Source organism: Anneissia japonica, unplaced genomic scaffold, assembly GCF_011630105.1.
Source record: "Anneissia japonica isolate Jap-2015-1 unplaced genomic scaffold, ASM1163010v1 scaffold287861_len940595_cov192, whole genome shotgun sequence".
Lineage (NCBI taxonomy): Eukaryota > Metazoa > Echinodermata > Crinoidea > Comatulida > Comatulidae > Anneissia > Anneissia japonica.
In genome coordinates this window covers 346359-364676 of record NW_022733264.1, presented here as the reverse complement: position 1 = coordinate 364676, position 18318 = coordinate 346359, and the positions used below count along the sequence as shown (strand labels likewise).

General features: G+C 33.8%; 1 protein-coding gene across 1 annotated transcript in view; it reads left to right on the top strand.

The window, feature by feature from the left end:
- LOC117116138 (regulating synaptic membrane exocytosis protein 2-like) overlaps nt 1–17658 on the top strand; it is a gene marked incomplete in the record, with an annotated part of 25815 nt that extends 8157 nt beyond the window's left edge. Inside the window, 2 exon segments of the mRNA XM_033260117.1 lie at nt 5580–5637; nt 15829–17658. Coding sequence (XP_033116008.1) covers nt 5580–5637; nt 15829–15870 — 100 coding nt within the window.
- Nucleotides 17659–18318: the final 660 nt, after the last annotated feature.

The following is an 18318-nucleotide window of genomic DNA, read 5'->3' as shown; positions in this document are numbered from 1 at the left end:
GACCTGATACTGTAGGTAGGAAACTCATCATCACACAAGCATTGGCTTTGCGAGGAGGTACCTGTAGAGTAAGTGAAAACGACACCTACAAGGAAGGAGGCGAGAAAATTAGGATGTTAGAGTAGTAAAAGTTAAGGTTAAGTTAAATTGAATAATTGAATTAAATCTATCAAAGAAATGCGCAGTTAATATTTCAGAATTGCTAAATGTTAGTACTCGTAATAATCATATACTGTACCTGTATTATCATTAATTATTTTGTTAGTAGGCCCCTTAAAACACTTATCCCACAGTACAATATTTGATGCAGAAATGTTATTTACCTTTTAATTTATAATTTATTATCACAAGTGGCATGTCAATCAATCAATCATTTAATCAATCAAATAAACATTTATTTCTTCCAAATAAAATCAACAATTAAACAATAAAAATGTTGATATGTACTGTACATGATCAAATTAGTGTAACATATTTGTACTGTAATGTCTGAATGATTACACATCAATGCCAGAAAGCATATTGTATGCTACTGTGTGTGGTTTGTGTATTTATACAATGGTTACCCCCAAATTATTAAAGGAGTGTATACGCATTTACAGGCAGATCATTAGAATTTAAACAGGTTGTCTACGTAAGTAATGATAATAGTGACAGCTGGCTATAACATTGCACTGATCGGATTAGTCCCAGAGGAGTACGCTGACGATCAACCACAAGCACAAATATTAGTATTATACATTCATAACCATTAGTTGTGGGCCTCGTGTTGTGTAAGTGTAGTCGCTTAGAACATTTGAGGCACCGGTGATATTATATTTATATATTAGGGTTTTACAGCTGACTGAGTATTCTCGTTTGTAGCAGCAAATAACTTACAACACTCTTTAAGGACCAACCTCACAGTTTAATATCAGAATCTGCTCCATAGACTATGTAAAACTAGCAACCCACTCAACGTGGCTCTTCCTAAAGAATCCTAGTCTCCTTCGCCCAGTCATTTGTTTCCCATTTTGAACAGTCGGTAATAATGATACCATATATTTCTCAAGATTTGCATTGGGTGGGAGTAAGCATTAATAAAATAATTAAACTGTGTGGTACTGTACTGTCCGCATGTAAAATGTGTGCGCTTGAGGAAACCACTGATTTGTTACGATAATGATGCTGTGAGTGAGAGTTTCATTGAGATTGCTGTCAACTCGATAAGTAAGATTTTCCTGGCCATATTTTAATGCATTAAACACAGAAAATTTAAATTTTTTTTAATCATAATTTTAGAAACTCGTAATAATAATTTTAATAACATCTCTATGGCAATGAAAATGGTGATGTTGATTGTGTGGATTCCTTGTTGGTGTTATTAGTTGACGTCAGAAGATATCGTAGCAAGGTCACGATATGCAGGTTAACAGCATGACTCCTAATAATAGTAATAATGATTATTTGATAAAAAGTAAATGAAATAAACAATTGATACAGTATATAATGATAGTGAATAAACTAGCAATATTATAGTATACAATAGATAAACAATTTTTTTGCCTAAGTTTAACTGATTTATTACAAAATATTGAAAATCTGTGGTTGCCATTTTTATGTAAAATGTAATTTTTGTTTGCCAAGGAGACTAAAAGTACTTGGTTAAAAAGACCCTGTTTCAAGCTTTTGTGGATTGAATGAAGGGGTGCTAGGACAAGGAGAACAGGGTTGGTAAAAGGGATATGTGACAAAAAAGGAAATAATAGAAGGGATGTTATTACAAGAAGGGATGAAGGAAGGGTTAGTGTTTAATAAGAAATGGAAAGTGGAAGGAGAAGGAATGTTATGAAAAGACAGGAATGAAGAAAGGGATATTCAGACTCAGAGTATTACTCTGAGTCTGAGTATCCCTGTAAGACAGGAGATTGGTTGATGGAGTATTGTTAAAAGGGTAAAATAAATGATGTGAAAATGAGCGGGGAGTAATTAAAGGATGGATAGACAAAATGGTGATAGAATGAAGGATGGAATGTTGTTATGTATGAGTAATAGTGAGAGGAAAATAATGGAGGGAATATTGTGACAATCAGAATAATAGAATGGATGTTGTAATAAGAGGAGAGTTATGATGGAAGGGATGTTGTGACAAGAGGGAAATCATTAAAGGAATGTTGTGACAATGATGGAATAGATGGTGTGACAATGAAATGGGAATGATATGAGGAGGCTTTGACAGGAAGATGGGAATTGTTGATAAGCTGTTATGACAAGAAGAAAGAATTCATGAAGGTAATTTGTGAAGGAAAGGGATCTGTTGTATAAACAGTTACCATGCGAAGTGATTGATGAATCATTGCCAATTTAGAATTCAAGCATATGAGCTAGTAAATGCATTTTTTAAAATTTCATTTTATAATTTGAGTAAATTATGTGCTACTATTAGCTATGAAAACATTGTGCTTATCTTCTTTGACAATATAGAATTAACTCATCAATTGTTATTGCTAACAACACACATTAAAAGCTATAAAGTATTTAATGGTTGCTGTCAATTACAGTATTGTACTTTGGTGGCAAGGGTGAATTCACCTTAAACCATGTTCCTTATTTTAAAAATATTGGTTTGTCGATCATATTCTAAATACGCATGTTTACTAAAGTGTTGATTCTAGCATGCAATCTACAAAATATCTCCATCGTTCAATCATATACATGTTACATTTTCTTGCAAAGAGTGCACGACTAAGTAATTAGTAGAGTTGCTTATCATACAGTAGTGGAAATTATTATACGAAGGTTAAATTAATGCTTGAAAAAAAAGCCTGCAATGCCCGAAGGAATTTTTAAAGTTATAAGATTTATGGCTAATAGATGTAGGCCTAGATGGCGCTGTGTCACAACACTCCAGGCATGATTGTCATGCTGTATTTCGCCAGGCTTTGGTGGAAGTTGTGCCTACATTCAGATGAGAGTGCTGTTTTTAAAGAGTCCTATAAAACATGCAATATGCATTAAACAATGATAATTGTGATGTTAATAATTTATTTTAATTATTTAATGTTTTATCACATTAAATAGAAATTTATTATAAACACAACTTGCTTATGTCTTTGTTTATGTCTTTATTATTGTAAGTCTTTCACATTGTACAACAGATAACAAACCTTTAGAGTTTTCTACATTATAGATTTACAAATACTGTAACTCCCACACCATATACCTCTTCCTCTCCCCCTCCCTCCCACTCAAACTATTCTGCTAGTTGCACCTTGGTTTACATGACTTGCATCTCAAGTCTTGAAACTTGTGACAATGAGATTCCCAACCCTGTGATTTCAAAGTGACACTTAAAATAACTACCAAGCTATTACAGTAAAAGCAACTAGTCTTCATGATGATAATTTTGGAAGATAATTAACATAGACAAGATTCTTAGAATTACAGTATAAAGAACCACTAATATAATGGTGTGTATTGTGTAAAACAGTGACGAATGAATATATTATTAGCCTTGGTTTCTTAGACACTTGTAAGGATTGATGGTTATCATCTGATCTATCATGATTCGTTCAAGCGTAACATATTAATATCATTCCACATTTGCAATTTTTAGTCGATAAGTTTACTGTATTATCAATTTCATCATTTGCTTAGTGGATTAGAGGTAGATGAGAGACTAGACTCAACCAGGGATGCAGTCTCGATATTGCCGTGTTGCCAATACTTTTCTATTTTGATAACGATAACATATCGATGCAATATTTAATTTGAATTCATGCCCATATAACCATGACTTCCCCTGGAAATGTATTGAAAATGCAGGTAATCACATTTTGCTAGATTATGGGTAATAATTATGTTAATGATTGAGGATAGTGGAAATTGCACTGGTGATTACGATACTTGATAGCAGCTAAGAATAGAATATCATAGCCTTGGCTAAGAAATAAGATGAAGGAAAGTAATAGTTGTGGTTTGTGATGAAGTATGATACACAGTAGTTGGTGGTCGTGGTACATGTATGGGTTGGGTGAAAATGTGAGTGATCATAGAATACGGTATGATGAGGATGGTAATGAACATGGTGTGTGATGAAAATAGAATGTGATGACAATGGTAATGATCATGGTATGTGATAAGGATGGTAATGATTATAGTTTGTGATGAGAATGGTAATTATCATAGTGATGAAGATGGTAATGATCATGATATGTGATAAGGATGGTAATGATTACGGTTTGTGATGAGAAAGGTAATTATAGAATGTGATGAAGATGATGATCGATCATGGTATGTGATAAAGAATGATATGGTTCATGATGGAGAGGATAATTGTCATGGTATAAGTAAAGACGATGATGATCATGGTATGTGATAAGGATAGTAATGGTTATGGTATATACCATTACCATTAATAAAGGGGGTAGTACTTTTATGGCATTTGATGAGGATGGTAATAATCATGGTATGTAAATGATGGTAATGATTGTAATGTATGTGATAAGGAGGTTTGTGATGATGGTATGTGGTAAGGATGATAATGAATGGTGCAGGATGAATAGGGCATGATCATGGAATATAATGTGTTGAATGATGATGTGGTATGTGATGAGGATGGTAATGACATGGTAAATGATGGAGAGAATAATTTCTATGGTATATAATGAGTAAGAAGGATGATGATGTAATGATTATGGTATTTGTTGCAGAGGGTAGTGATCATGATATATGATTAGGATGGTAATGATCATAGTACAGTATTTGATGAGGATGGATTATAATACATGATGATCATGATATGTAATATTTACACTGATTAATTATGGTAAACATGATAGTGTTGTATTTATTTACCTTTACATTTGCTGAACAGATCTAATCGATGTTTTATAAATTATTACTAAATATTTCAAGTACTCTATTACAGTTGTATTCACAGATTGAGTCTTTTATCATATTTCGATTTTCTTGTGGAAGGCCTTAAATTTTTAATATTATTATCATTATTATTAATGATATTTAATTTTCAGTCTATTTTCAACTATATCCTTGATAAGAAAGTAGTTGTACAGTACAGTATCACTTGAGAAGGAATAAGCCAATTTGTGGTTTGAACTGCATATGCCTGTATCCAAGTCAGTTGACATAAACCTATATTGTGTGTATGTTTGTTTATGTTGATTGAACTTTATATGAGGGTCATTCCGTGTCAAATCAACCAATTTTTTGAAAAGTGGTCTAGGGGGAGTATTCCATAACGTACAATATAATGATCGGTGCATTAGCATTCAAAAGTACTATACATAGTATACTGGGTATCTTGGAACTTGTGTAAAACTCCTGGGGGAGAGAGATAACAAGTGACACAATAATAATAATAATAATAATAATAATAATAATATCATAGAAAGTTATACAGCACCTTTTGCCAAGGGATACGAGGCGCTGTTGTTATTATTACCCCTGGTCATCGGGCCCATGATCAAACCAGCACAAAGTGCAAGCTCCTCCACTTTCTGGGGAGTATTCCTACCCGTACGTGTAATTTAATGCCGATACAGACTAATACTTGCAATGCAGATGTGTATAAGAGACAGTTGCCAAACCAAGTCATGTGCTCGTTGTGGTGGAAAGGTTACATTACGCTCAAACAAGGTGGGATCTTGTTCAAAATTGTTTGCATTTTACAATCACTTTGCTATTAAGTTTAAGAATAATGCAACAGAATATTGATATTTATATAAAAGCATGTTTTACATACTGCTAGGAATTCAAGGTTTTATTTCATTTAAGTTTATTGTGTTGAGTTCTACTAGTGGTTCAACGATGTGATGGGTGGTTTGTAATAATGATGAAAGGCGTGCTTAGTCTATTTAAAAAACACAAGAGCTCCAGCAATCTAGTTTATTGCCTAATTGCGAGTTTTAGCTGTAAACAAGTCATTGAGATCATTGTCATGCGATTATTGAGTAGAGAGTAAATTACTACTGTGGAAAACAAAGGCTTTTGGACTTAATTATGACAACCACGCAAATATCACCTGAGATCAAGCAAATAGAATATTGTGAGCTCTGACTGAGTCTTCCCATGGAGAAGACCGATACAAAATCATCAGGTTTATAATCACTTCTTATTTACCATGTTCTCTTTAATTTATAACATTATATTCTAAACATTAGTATTGTTTTTATGTTCATTATAGTCCAGTTCTTTCATTTTACTGAATATAATCTCAGAGCATCATACAGATTTCTTTTTTCTTGTTTTGGGTTTGTAGTCATAACTTTGTAATATGCGAAAGAGCGCCATCAGTAATTCCAATAGTAAACAGGAATGCACGCTTGCTTTATTACGTCATTCGTGTCTTAACTTAGACTGATTTATTACAAGCACCTTAGGTTACTACTATAGCTAAGATTTCCTAGAACCTCTAGCCTCCTGGTAATCTACTCGCTATACTGCACCTATCATGCACAGATGTACCACCTGGAATGTGCATTTTCGTTTGTTATAATTAACTCTTCTTGGTTTATTTTCAGTGCCTTAAGTAGTTGACGAAGCTGTCATGCATAAAGAGTGACCCCTAGCTTTTTAGCGAGAATGTTGATTACAACCTTTCATGTATGGTATACTTCATTAGAAATAATTCACCTCCTTGTAAATTGTTTTGTTTTTTCTGGCCTTGAATTTTGGATTGGCAGTTCATTTATAATTTGCTTGTAATTACTGTACAAATGGTTTTGTATTTCTTGCTCTGCATCGTCATACTTCCTATAGCCCTCTATTTGGTTTGACCTAATTTATAAATAATAATAAAAAATAATAATAATAATAATAATAATAATAATACATGTCAGGGTATAGTACAGCAATTAATGCGAAGGCTTTCAACTTACATCATTATCCCAGTCATTGGATCAAACACCTACGCAACACTACTTAGCACTCTAGGGGGAGTATTCCATAACGTACAATATAATGATCGGTGCATTAGCATTCAAAAGTACTATACATAGTATACCGGGTATCTTGGAACTTGTGTAAAACTCCTGGGGGAGAGAGATAACAAGTGACACAATAATAATAATAATAATAATAATATCATAGAAAGTTATACAGCACCTTTTGCCAAGGGATACGAGGCGCTGTTGTTATTATTACCCCTGGTCATCGGGCCCATGATCAAACCAGCACAAAGTGCAAGCTCCTCCACTTTTTGGGGAGTATTCCTACCCGTACGTGTAATTTAATGCCGATACAGACTAATACTTGCAATGCCACATCATCCTACCAGGTACCCACTTATACTTCTGGGTGGTGAGAAGCAAATATAAGTAAAGTGCCTTGCCAACGGACACAAACAATGCGATGAACGTCGGTCTCAAACCGCCGATCTCACGATCTGAAGTCCAACACCTTGCATGCTGCGCCACGCAGCTCCTACACAACCAAGATTTGAACCCTTGATTTCGCAATTGGAAATTAAAAACCTTACAAATGCTGTATGTTTGCGTGGTTGTCTGAATGTAGGGATGAGAATGATGGCAGACTGCACTTTACAGACTAAACCAATTCATTAAAATATATTTATGAGCTTCCGGTCAAACAGTGAAATATTAAGGTGACAGTCACATGGAGAATTTCACTGCGTGAATGATAGCGTGTGAACACTTTAATGTAGTTAGATTTATAGTGCTTTACACCGAAGTCTCAAAGCGCTCGAGGTGTGGACCAACTTGTACAGTATTGTAACTTCCTTCTCTCCTAAGGGTCACTTTGTGTCTGCGCTACTTGGTAAACCAGCACCAGCTATTCTTGCTTGTTCACAATACTGGGGCTATATGGACCAGTACACCCGGATAACCCCCTACTCATCACGAAAGATGTACTGGCTTCTTTAAAGTGTAAAGTCAATTATGTATACTGGGCCTACGGTTTATAGTCCTATTCGAGAAGACTTGTGTCACCACCAAAACCATAGGCAAGGTTGTGGTTCCCCGTCTCACTCAGCCATTTGACTTTACATTCCTTACTCTACCTAATAACTAATTAATTAATGGTACATTAAATTGTAATTGTAATACAGTACCAAAACTTTTTTTATAGTTTCTTTTTTAACTGTTTAGCATTTTAAGACAGTTTTTAACTATATGGAACAGTTTATAAAATTGATCATAAAATCTACAATTCGTATCAAGGTTTAACTGCATATTTTAAATTTTAATAGCAATCAATTCTACCCACTCAAATAAAAATGAAATGTGTATATTTTGTTTGAATCATTTGTTGATTTTTTTTAGAAAATATGTTTGATTGAAAGTTGTAGATTTATCTCAAGATCTTATCACAATAATAAATAAATTTTTGGTGAAAAATTGGTCTACAAGTTGGAGTAAGGGAGCATCTGACCTTTAAATGTTAAATTAATCATAAGTTAGTTATGAAATGCTTTATGTGAGTCATAACGTAAATGTCAGTATTTATTGATTTTGAAGCAGTTGGTTTTAGTACAGTACAGTCAGGGATTTTAAGTGTTATATACTAAGCATGATTTGAATTTGTAATTGGACTTTGCGAAGTCATATTCACCTTACAAGCTTTTTCACCTTCTTATATCTGATACTGTAAACAATTTTTCTGTTGCTAACATCTGTTAAGCCCTTCCATGCTCACATCTGCTTACTGTGCAAACCTTTTCTTGCTCGCAGACATGACTTAACACATGCTTTTAAAACCTAATCACATTTTGATATAATGAGCCTTTACCTTGCTCACACCTCCTACCAGAACAAACCTTTCCTTGCTTACATACTGTTAACATGTTTACATTGATGTCATCTGCTGACAAGCTTTCCCAAGCTCACATCTGACTGCTACCAGATGTTTCCTTACTCATATACTGCTACAATTGCCTTTCACTGCTTACATCTGCTACACTGCTCATGTCTGCTAGCAAGCCTTTCTTGATGGTTGTGTTTACGAACTTTCAACGAAACCGGATAAGTCAAAAATGACATAATGCCCAGAGGGTAGGTCATTAGATCGCTCGTTTACGAACCCCAAGTTATTCGGATACGGACAGTAAGGTATAGGCCTTTCATGTATTAAAACAAAACAAACACTTCACCGCTTAGCCTTCCTCAGCCCAACAAGGCAATTCAACAACGAATTACCTCGCCTTGCCTACGCTTGTACTCCAACCAATTCTAAAAAACCCAGGCCTTAGAAACTAGAGCCTAGCCAACTGGGAAAATTACCAAAAAAAAAAAAAAAATTACCAAAAAAAAAAAACAAAGGAAAAAAAATAGCCTACAGACTTACTACTACGTGTACTATTAATTCCACTGGTGTTCAGAGCCGCCAACGACGTGTCAACAGTGTGTGGTGGACAAGAAATGGGTCTATCGCCAAAAATTTCGTTCATCATCGCAAAATACGGCCATTCTGTTGGGGTGTGGGGGTGGGGGGTTTCCTGACTTCCTGTTGGGGTCCTTTTCCTAGGTGAATTTTTTTGCACAGGTTCTTGCATTTGGTATTCTATCTGTGCGTGCGTAAAGTTATAACCCATTTCCCGCATCTTCTGTGCGATTTCTTTATAAACGGCGTTGTTCCATCGGGTTCCATCAAAACCATCTTGTATGGATGTCGTTCCCCATATGCTAATTAACGTTTGGGTTGCTTCGTCAGTCCACCCACTCTGTTCAGCTGTAGCCATTGTATATAGGGATATATCGTTGTAAAAATAAACTTAACATTTCGGCTTAAACATTGGATAATATAATTTATAAAGTGAGGACTACTCTAGCGATGTCACTGGACGAAGGCATGGATGAAAAGAAATTGCGGACTCAAGGCTTAATCTGAATAGATTTCTCATAAAAGTAAGGTCAGATGACACCATGCTGTGGGCTATTGCGCCCGAGGCAGCCTCCAACCCTCCAAACTTATCCGGAAAGTATAAGCCCGGAAAGTCCAGATGTTTTAGTAATGATAGCTAGTTGAGGAATGATTAATTATCACCTGAGGCTTGAGTTATCCGGTTTTCGAAAGTTCGTAAACGGGCTCATACTCACATCTGTTAACAGGTGTTCTTTGATATTAGTTGCTGACAAGCTTTCCCATGCTCACATCACTGTGTTACCAGTCATTTTCTTACTCATATCATGGAGGATCTATTCTGCTACAAGCCTTTCATTGCTCACATCTGCAAGGAAGCCTTTCTTTGCTCATGTCTGCTAGCAAGCTTTCTTTGCTCATGTTTGCTAGCAAGCCTTTCTTTGCTCATGTCTGCTAGCAAGCCTTTTTTTGCTCACATACTGTTAACAGGTGTAGTTTGATGTCATCTGCTGACAAGCTTTGCCTTGCTGACACACCACACTGCTACCAGGCGTTTCCTTACTCATCTGCTACATAGTTCAAGCCTTTCATTGCTCACATCTGCTAGGAAGCCTTTCATTGCTCATGTCTGCTAGCGAGCCTTTTATTGTTCATTGACTTGTCCACATTTGTTAATTTTTTGGTCACATCTGCAAACAAATTTTTCCATGTTCATGAATCACATCTACCAATATTCAAAGTTCAATCGCTATACCAGAGATGTTGTCATTGACTTTGCCTTAGATATTTGTTTAAATTTCTGGTGTGTGTTTGCGGTAATTAGCTTTCAATCATCTGTGTTTCTTGAATTTGTAAAACATTACATTAATATATTAATAATTAATAATTGCAACTACAGTCCTGTAACTGTTTATGATCAAGAGGATTTACATTATTATAATTGTTTCTAGTATTTAGCTCAAAATAGAGAAAGTATATGGTGTACACTTGGTGTATTTTTTTGTATTGGGAGAGTGTATTACAACAAAATATACAACAAACATCCCCGATAACAACATTATTTATAATCCTTAGAAATAGAATACAAAATTACTCTCATATAGAAATTCATAATTATTATAACTAATTTGAAATTAATTTAGGAAATAACCGAAGAAATGAAACCTAGTAAAATGATAATTAGTAATACTGAATTACAGTACTGGAGTAGTACAGTAAAGTCTATCAGATGTAAAAATTGATAATCATAATTTATTACAGTAAGAGATGGAATTTGTAATGTTGGATTATAAACTGTAATTGTTGAATACTGTCTAATTACAGAATCTCCAATCAAGTGAAATAGCTTACTGAGTGTGGAATCAAGAATGCTAGAGTAAGCTAGTCCTGACTTATAATCTGAAAAAGAAAAACATAAAATTTTACGTGTCGACCTTTAATGAATATTTAAGCTTTCATCCTTGACTGAGTTTGCATTCCCTCAAGGAAACCATTGTAATTTATTGGAAAGTATATAAATTATACTAAATAATAAATAAGATTACCTCCATAAAATTCGGAAGTGAAACCAACTATAAATTGTTGTGTCCTTATCCACCAAGGAATTGCTTGTTCATACCAATCAATATCAATAATTTACTATATTACATTTGTCCAAAAGCAGGATGTTTACCATACTTTATTGAAAATATATGGATAAAATTGATGTAGAAATAGTAAATTTAAAACCTCTCGCAGTACAAAGGGTTGGGATAGGGGAAGGACAGAGTGCAGTGCTTTAGCTGTGGTGGTGGTGTGTTTGTCACTCCTGGATATTTTAAAGGTTTGGCAATATGTTGAATATGACAATAACATTGACACTTTATGATAAAGTCGTAGGCGGATTCAATGGGCCCCCAGCTGGCCTGGATCCCCCTAACCATCAAGCTTGTGTGCACTTTAAAGAACCCATTGCATCTTTCGGAAGAGTAGGTGGTTACCTCGATGTTATGGTTCATTTCAGCCCCTGTCGTTGTGGAATGATGTGTACATATATCTACCAAGAAGCGCCTCTTTACGGCTGCTAGATAGTCACAAACCATGCCCATACGCAATTCAGCACAATGATGCTGCAATTTATGGGTTATTCTACTACCGACCTTTAAATGTTTGGAAATTTAAAAATAAATTGGAGAAAAAAAGAAAATTTTATTTAAGTTTACTTCGTGAATACGTACCTGGATAACCGACTAATTGCCTATTCTTTCTAACATGAGAAACACCCCTCAAAAAATAATAGAACAGTCGACTCCTGGCGCCAAGCACAAGCGGCCCCGCAACCATGCCTTCCTCATTCTTTTTCGAGAGGGGTGTTTCGGCCGATTCTCCTTGTGAGATAGGCATACGTTGGCCGTCATCCCGATTTGTAACTATTAAGGCTTGGCAGGCTGACCATTGCAGACCGGGGGCACTGGTTCCCACGGTAGGTGCGTCGGACTCGGCTCCGCTGTTTTCCGCGCCGCCACCTGCTGCTGCGCTCTCGGATTATATTTAAATTTAGATTGCCATTCTCTGCCAGTTAGAGAGATAACATTTGGTATCTTATCTACAGTATAATTATGTTGGGCTCCTATATTATCTCAAGATTTGAACCTAGGACACTGAGGTTAGAAGACAAGTATCTTGACCATCAAGCTACATCTCTACTCACATTATCGAAAAAACCAAATTTATGATATTTGCATAGTATTGTATATATTGGATATTTTTTATGCCGATTAAGAAACTTTATGGAATTACTGTATTTGTAGATTTTATCCAAATATAATTTCAAAATTGGTTATATCAAAATTTGCACTGATCCAACAACAGACAGGCTAGATTTGAATCCAGCCTCACCGCCTAAAAAATGATGTGGCATACTCTAGGCCTACAATAACTGCTACAACTCCAATATTTTACAGGTGTATTTCATAATTTGATAAAGATGATTTAATTCATAAATATTAAGGATCAAAAATATTTACTTTTACAGTGTTATACGAATTATAGATCAATATATGATTTTTGAGGCCTGGCTTTGGTTGAGTTCTGCATTCGGACTTGTTTCTGACATATGTTTACTCATTGTTCATTTGCATACATCCAATATCAATATTGGATTTTGCGTTAAAGTACTATAGTGAGCCAATTAGTTGCTAGTAACGATAAGAATTTATTGCACAACTGTATTTTGCACATTGAATTAGATTTTTGAGTCTTAACACGGAAATAGACTGTTATTAATTGTTATAATCAATTTGGTTGTCTAGCACCAGCAGTACAGTGTACAACTGATTGCGTTTGCAGTTGTTGGAATAGTAATTTTTATTGGGAAAGTTAAAAACGATAATTATACAAGATAAATAAAAGAACAAACATTGAATAATATTTTCCTGGAATCAAAATATTATTTCTGCAAAAGATTATTTGAAATAAGAAATAAATAGAATCTGTCTTTGAATATTAAATTTAACTTGTTATGTTATCCTCAATTAATTTAATTTTTAAAAATGTTTTAATAAAATTTTTTTTTCTCAAATAAGCTACAATTTTGGAACAGTGACACTTGATAAAACATCCACAAAAAACTAATAGAAAAGTCAAAATTACCTAAATAAAAATCTAAAATCATAACTGTAGACTACAGTAATACACATCAAATTTTAGACTCAATTTTGACATTAAAAATATTATTCTTCCTCCCCAGATTTCCCACTTCTGGGCCTAGAGTAATCACTAAACCTTTTAACATTTCGAAGCTACAGCAGTATTGTACATACAGTAATTATATAATTGAGATAAAATATAATATAATTAGAGGGAAATAAGATTATTATTAGTATTCTATTATAATAATGCAATGCAACATCAGTGCATGCAATATCAAGAAAAATGAAATTCAAAACAGATTTCTAAAAAATTGTGAACATGCCTATGATGAATAGCTTGAAATATAATTAATATTAATTTGAAATAATTAAGATTAAAGTCATAGTACATTATATGTAATGCAACAACAATGCAAACAAAATCATGGGATAATGTTTGACAGAATTAAATTTCTCAGTATTAATCTGTTGAAAACAAATACAGGTTTGTAAAAAAATATGCGAACGTGCTTATTAATGTCTATGACAAACATCTGCTAGCTAGAGGCATCATTTCTGAATGGATATACATTCTACAGTTTGTGGCATTATTAAAATCTTAACACCATGGAAACGGCTTGATCAACACCATTTCAATGTATACGTAGGATTTTTCCGAGTGACTGATGGTTTGCGATCGATGCATTCGGCCCCCGCGTGTCTTCTCCATACATGGGGGAAATGGAGCATTTCCTCTCCATCCTTCCAGATTGTTGTTGAATAACGTATTACATATTGCAGATCAACACTTTTGTGATTCTACGGATTGAAATCTTTTGCCCATTGCACAAGTTATTGATTCACACGGCCGTGGCACCATGTTAGGTCAATATTGAACGGCTTTAATACTGATTTTAGCATAAGAAGCAATGAAATTCTTATTGCCAATGATGCAACAAATTGTTTATTATTTTAGATTGAAATTTTATTAGTTTTAGTCTGTTCGGTATAAGCTATCTGCTCATGAGTGAGGGATGACACGGTCTATGTCTAGTGTTATAGATCTGATACCTCTCTGATCTGATTTTGAATGTGCTTATGAAATTAAAATATTTTGAGAGCAAACATGTTCTTGCTTTTTTCTTTGAAGTAGTAATCTCAACTGTTCTTAAATCATTTTCATGGTAATGTTTTAATTAAATGTTTTTATTAAACAAACTGCAAGTATGAAAGGAAAGGCAAGTACGCATTGCCAATGTTGAGATGGCAAAATGTATTTAAATCTTTGAAAAACAAATTGTTTTAAACACCGACAAAGTTTTCAATATGAAAATTTTAAACCGTAAACCCAAATTTTGTCTTAAATAATACCCTCTGTTTTTCATCAGGCAAATTATGAAAGCAAAAGTGAGCAAAAGTGTTCATGCCACGCCTACTGTACAATATTACCATGATGCCAAACTATATGAAAACACACTTTTTTCAAATCATATAACTGATGGTAGCCATAAGTCATTAAAATGATGTCTAATAAATTGTTGGGAATTATTAGGGGACAAGTAAACTTGTCACTGGCAATAGGACAATTTTTTTTTATTGCCTGTGGCAAATGCAAGTTTTCTCATCCTATTGTTGTATAGGCTGGTATATTTTCAGAGGGCGTCTCCCCCCCCCCACATGTGCCATCTTTTGCACTAAACAGGGGGTTCGCTAGAAAAGGGGGGTTCGCCCGAACCATAAAAAACCCCCCTGGCTACGGGCCTGGATGGTAGCTATAAGTCATTAAAATGATGTCTAATAAATTGTTGGGAATTATTAGGGGACAAGTAAACTTGTCACTGGCAATAGGACAATTTTTTTTTATTGCCTGTGGCAAATGCAAGTTTTCTCATCCTATTGTTGTATAGGCTGGTATATTTTCAGAGGGCGTCTCCCCCCCCCCACATGTGCCATCTTTTGCACTGACGGCAATATAACACAACAAACATACGTTATTTGTATGTAGATCTTTTTAGAACTACCAGCTGGTAAAGACTGGTTCTACAATGTATAACAGTGAAGTAATAAACACTAATGTTACACTGTTTTTTACAAATATGCTTGTGGTTGGCGCACACTCGTCGCTGGCAGCGAATGTGTTAAGAAGTTTTATAGTAATGAAATATTTAGTCAGTCTTTTTTAGGCTTCCATCCTGGTTATACTCTGATTATAAATGGATATGAAGTTAATGTAGTATACAATTTTTCTGCCTTCTTATAATAAACAGTCACCGGAGAATACTATGTAAACATAGTCCTAAATTTAACTGTCCATGCTATTTATAACATGCTGTGGATTAAAATGGTACAATCTGTTGTCTCTTGTTATTACATTTAATATCACAACTGTTTTCTGCTCAAGAAAAATGGATGTTTGTGCATAATGGAATGCAGTCGGCCATAGTTACTACAATGATAGTGGATGTAACGTAGCCTTCACAAGTCCAGAGCCAAATTAGAGAGCAGAGCGCATGCATTATTATGAAGACTACCAGCTTAAGAAGACATGCTTTCTGTTGCCATACTATTGATTTTCAGCTCATCTTGAATGCGCTGTACCTGCTTCAGTTCATAAGTAGCCTGTTAAGTTAAACTAATAAATATGTAGCACATTAATTTGCATCCTCTATTAATTTTAATGAAGATTATATCATTGAAAGTGTATAAACCTGTTTTAATTTGTTACAGTAGTATCGTTGAAGGTGTAGTTTTCCCCCTAATTCATTAGTAGTAGGAAGCCTGTAATTAGCTGTTGTTTAAATCTTAGAGTATGTATTTACCTGTACGTATGTATCAATTTGCAACAAATGTAATGAAAATGGCATTGAAATTGTTTTATTTAATTTGTATCGTTTTACTGTTTGAATTTCCGCTATCAGCTGTTCAAGTTCAATTAATATGCAGCAGGTGATAATATGCATATTATGAATATTCATAAAGATTTTAGAGTATGTGTAACTATTGAATCATATATGGTTAACTATTATATAAATTTTGATTTATAAAGCCTCTAATAATCATTCGATATTTTGTATTATCTAGTCTAATAAGTATTCATGACTCTGTTTAAAAAAAATTTTTAATATACCTTCTTTTCCAATTCTTAAGGACTGCAATTATTATAGCCTTCCTATCCTAATGAATATTCATTTAATTTATTACTATATAATCTCATCTAATGAATATTCATAAAGAACCTTGAAATAGTCACTCCGAATATTGGTTGTGCTTCAGTGTGTGTCTTAGAAAATGTACCGTCTCTTCCAATTCATGAGGACAGCAATTATTGTAGGCTTCTATTTTAATGAATATGTATTTAATTTATTAATGAATAATCTCATCTAATGAATATTCATAAAGAACCTTGAAATAGTCACTCCCAATATTGGATTGTGCTCCGGTGTATGTCTGAGAGTAAATGGATGATATGATGGATGTGAATTGATTTTGTTTGTCGTCCAGGCAGTAAACTACTTGCGAGTGTTGGTAAGCTGTTCTTAAGCTGTATTCACACTATCAAACTGTTGAATGCCCATATATAGTCATGATGTCCCTATATATGGTCATGATGTGATGTCATCATGACAATATAATTAGGCTATAGGTTTTCTAGATAATTCATGCTTGATAATTTATCATTAATTAATGTTTGTAGCTACAGTTACATGTAGCTATGAATTGTTATTTTTTCTGGTTAGCGTTTTGGTAGAACTAACACTAGCCATCTGTATTGTAAATATTTTAGTCCTATAATACATCTACAGTACTACTACAAAAACTCAAAGATAATACCATAATTTCCACTATTATTTATTCATTTCTTAAATTGTATGGTAGTGAATTAAAGATACTGTATATGTTGAGAATACTTTAAAAAATTGAATTAAATAAAATTGAAATAATTCATTGTAGTAAATGTTTTAATCCTGTTGAAATAGACTACATATAGTCACAGATAGTACCATAATTTCCACTGTATATTTTCATGTAGGCCTACTTTAAATATTTCTTATATTGTGTAATATGGTATTGGATTAAAGGTACTATACTGTTATTGAGAATATAAATTGAATTACTAAAGCTGGCTATCAGGGTATGAATTTTGCCTACTCTATGTTCCATACTGCAAAATGTTGCTATATCAGCCTTAGGTGACCACAGCAATTAATTTTTCTACAGTATCAAAATAAGGAATATGCTAATATTTCCTCTATCATCTGTATTATTAGCATTGAATTTTTTTTATGCAACTCCAATTTAGAAACCTCATTGCTTTTTGCTCATTAGCATTTTGCCTAGTATTGCAAGACTTGTGCTTATTTTGGTTTCTCCTGGATAGATATGGTCCATTACATAATTCCTACGAATCAAGATCCTCTATTTAACGATCAGTTTTTTTTTTCTGAGGTAGTATGCATCATTAAATTGGAATCAGGTTGGAGTTTACTATATTTATAACAGAGCGATAGGAACAAACCAGTTTTAGTATGTTTTTTTTTTCAAACATAGCAATTAACATTTTAAATTAAAGAAAAAATGCTCCCACCATGTCCTTCTGTCGAAGAAGTAAAGGCCAATTGATATCTATAATTATTGAGATTTTTAATGACTTTGATAATGACAATAATAATTTCAAATCATAATTTTATTAATGGGCAGTCGTGCTCAGAGAAACAAGATCTTGCCTATAGTAAATAGACATTGCATCTTCATCAGTATCGTCTTATAGCCTTGTGGTGGCACTACAGTAACTTGTATTTTTTATGTTGTGTTTGTATTTAATTTATGGGGCATAGAAATACATAATTGACGTCATGACTAATTGAGTTTATAAATTTTATATGTATATTTT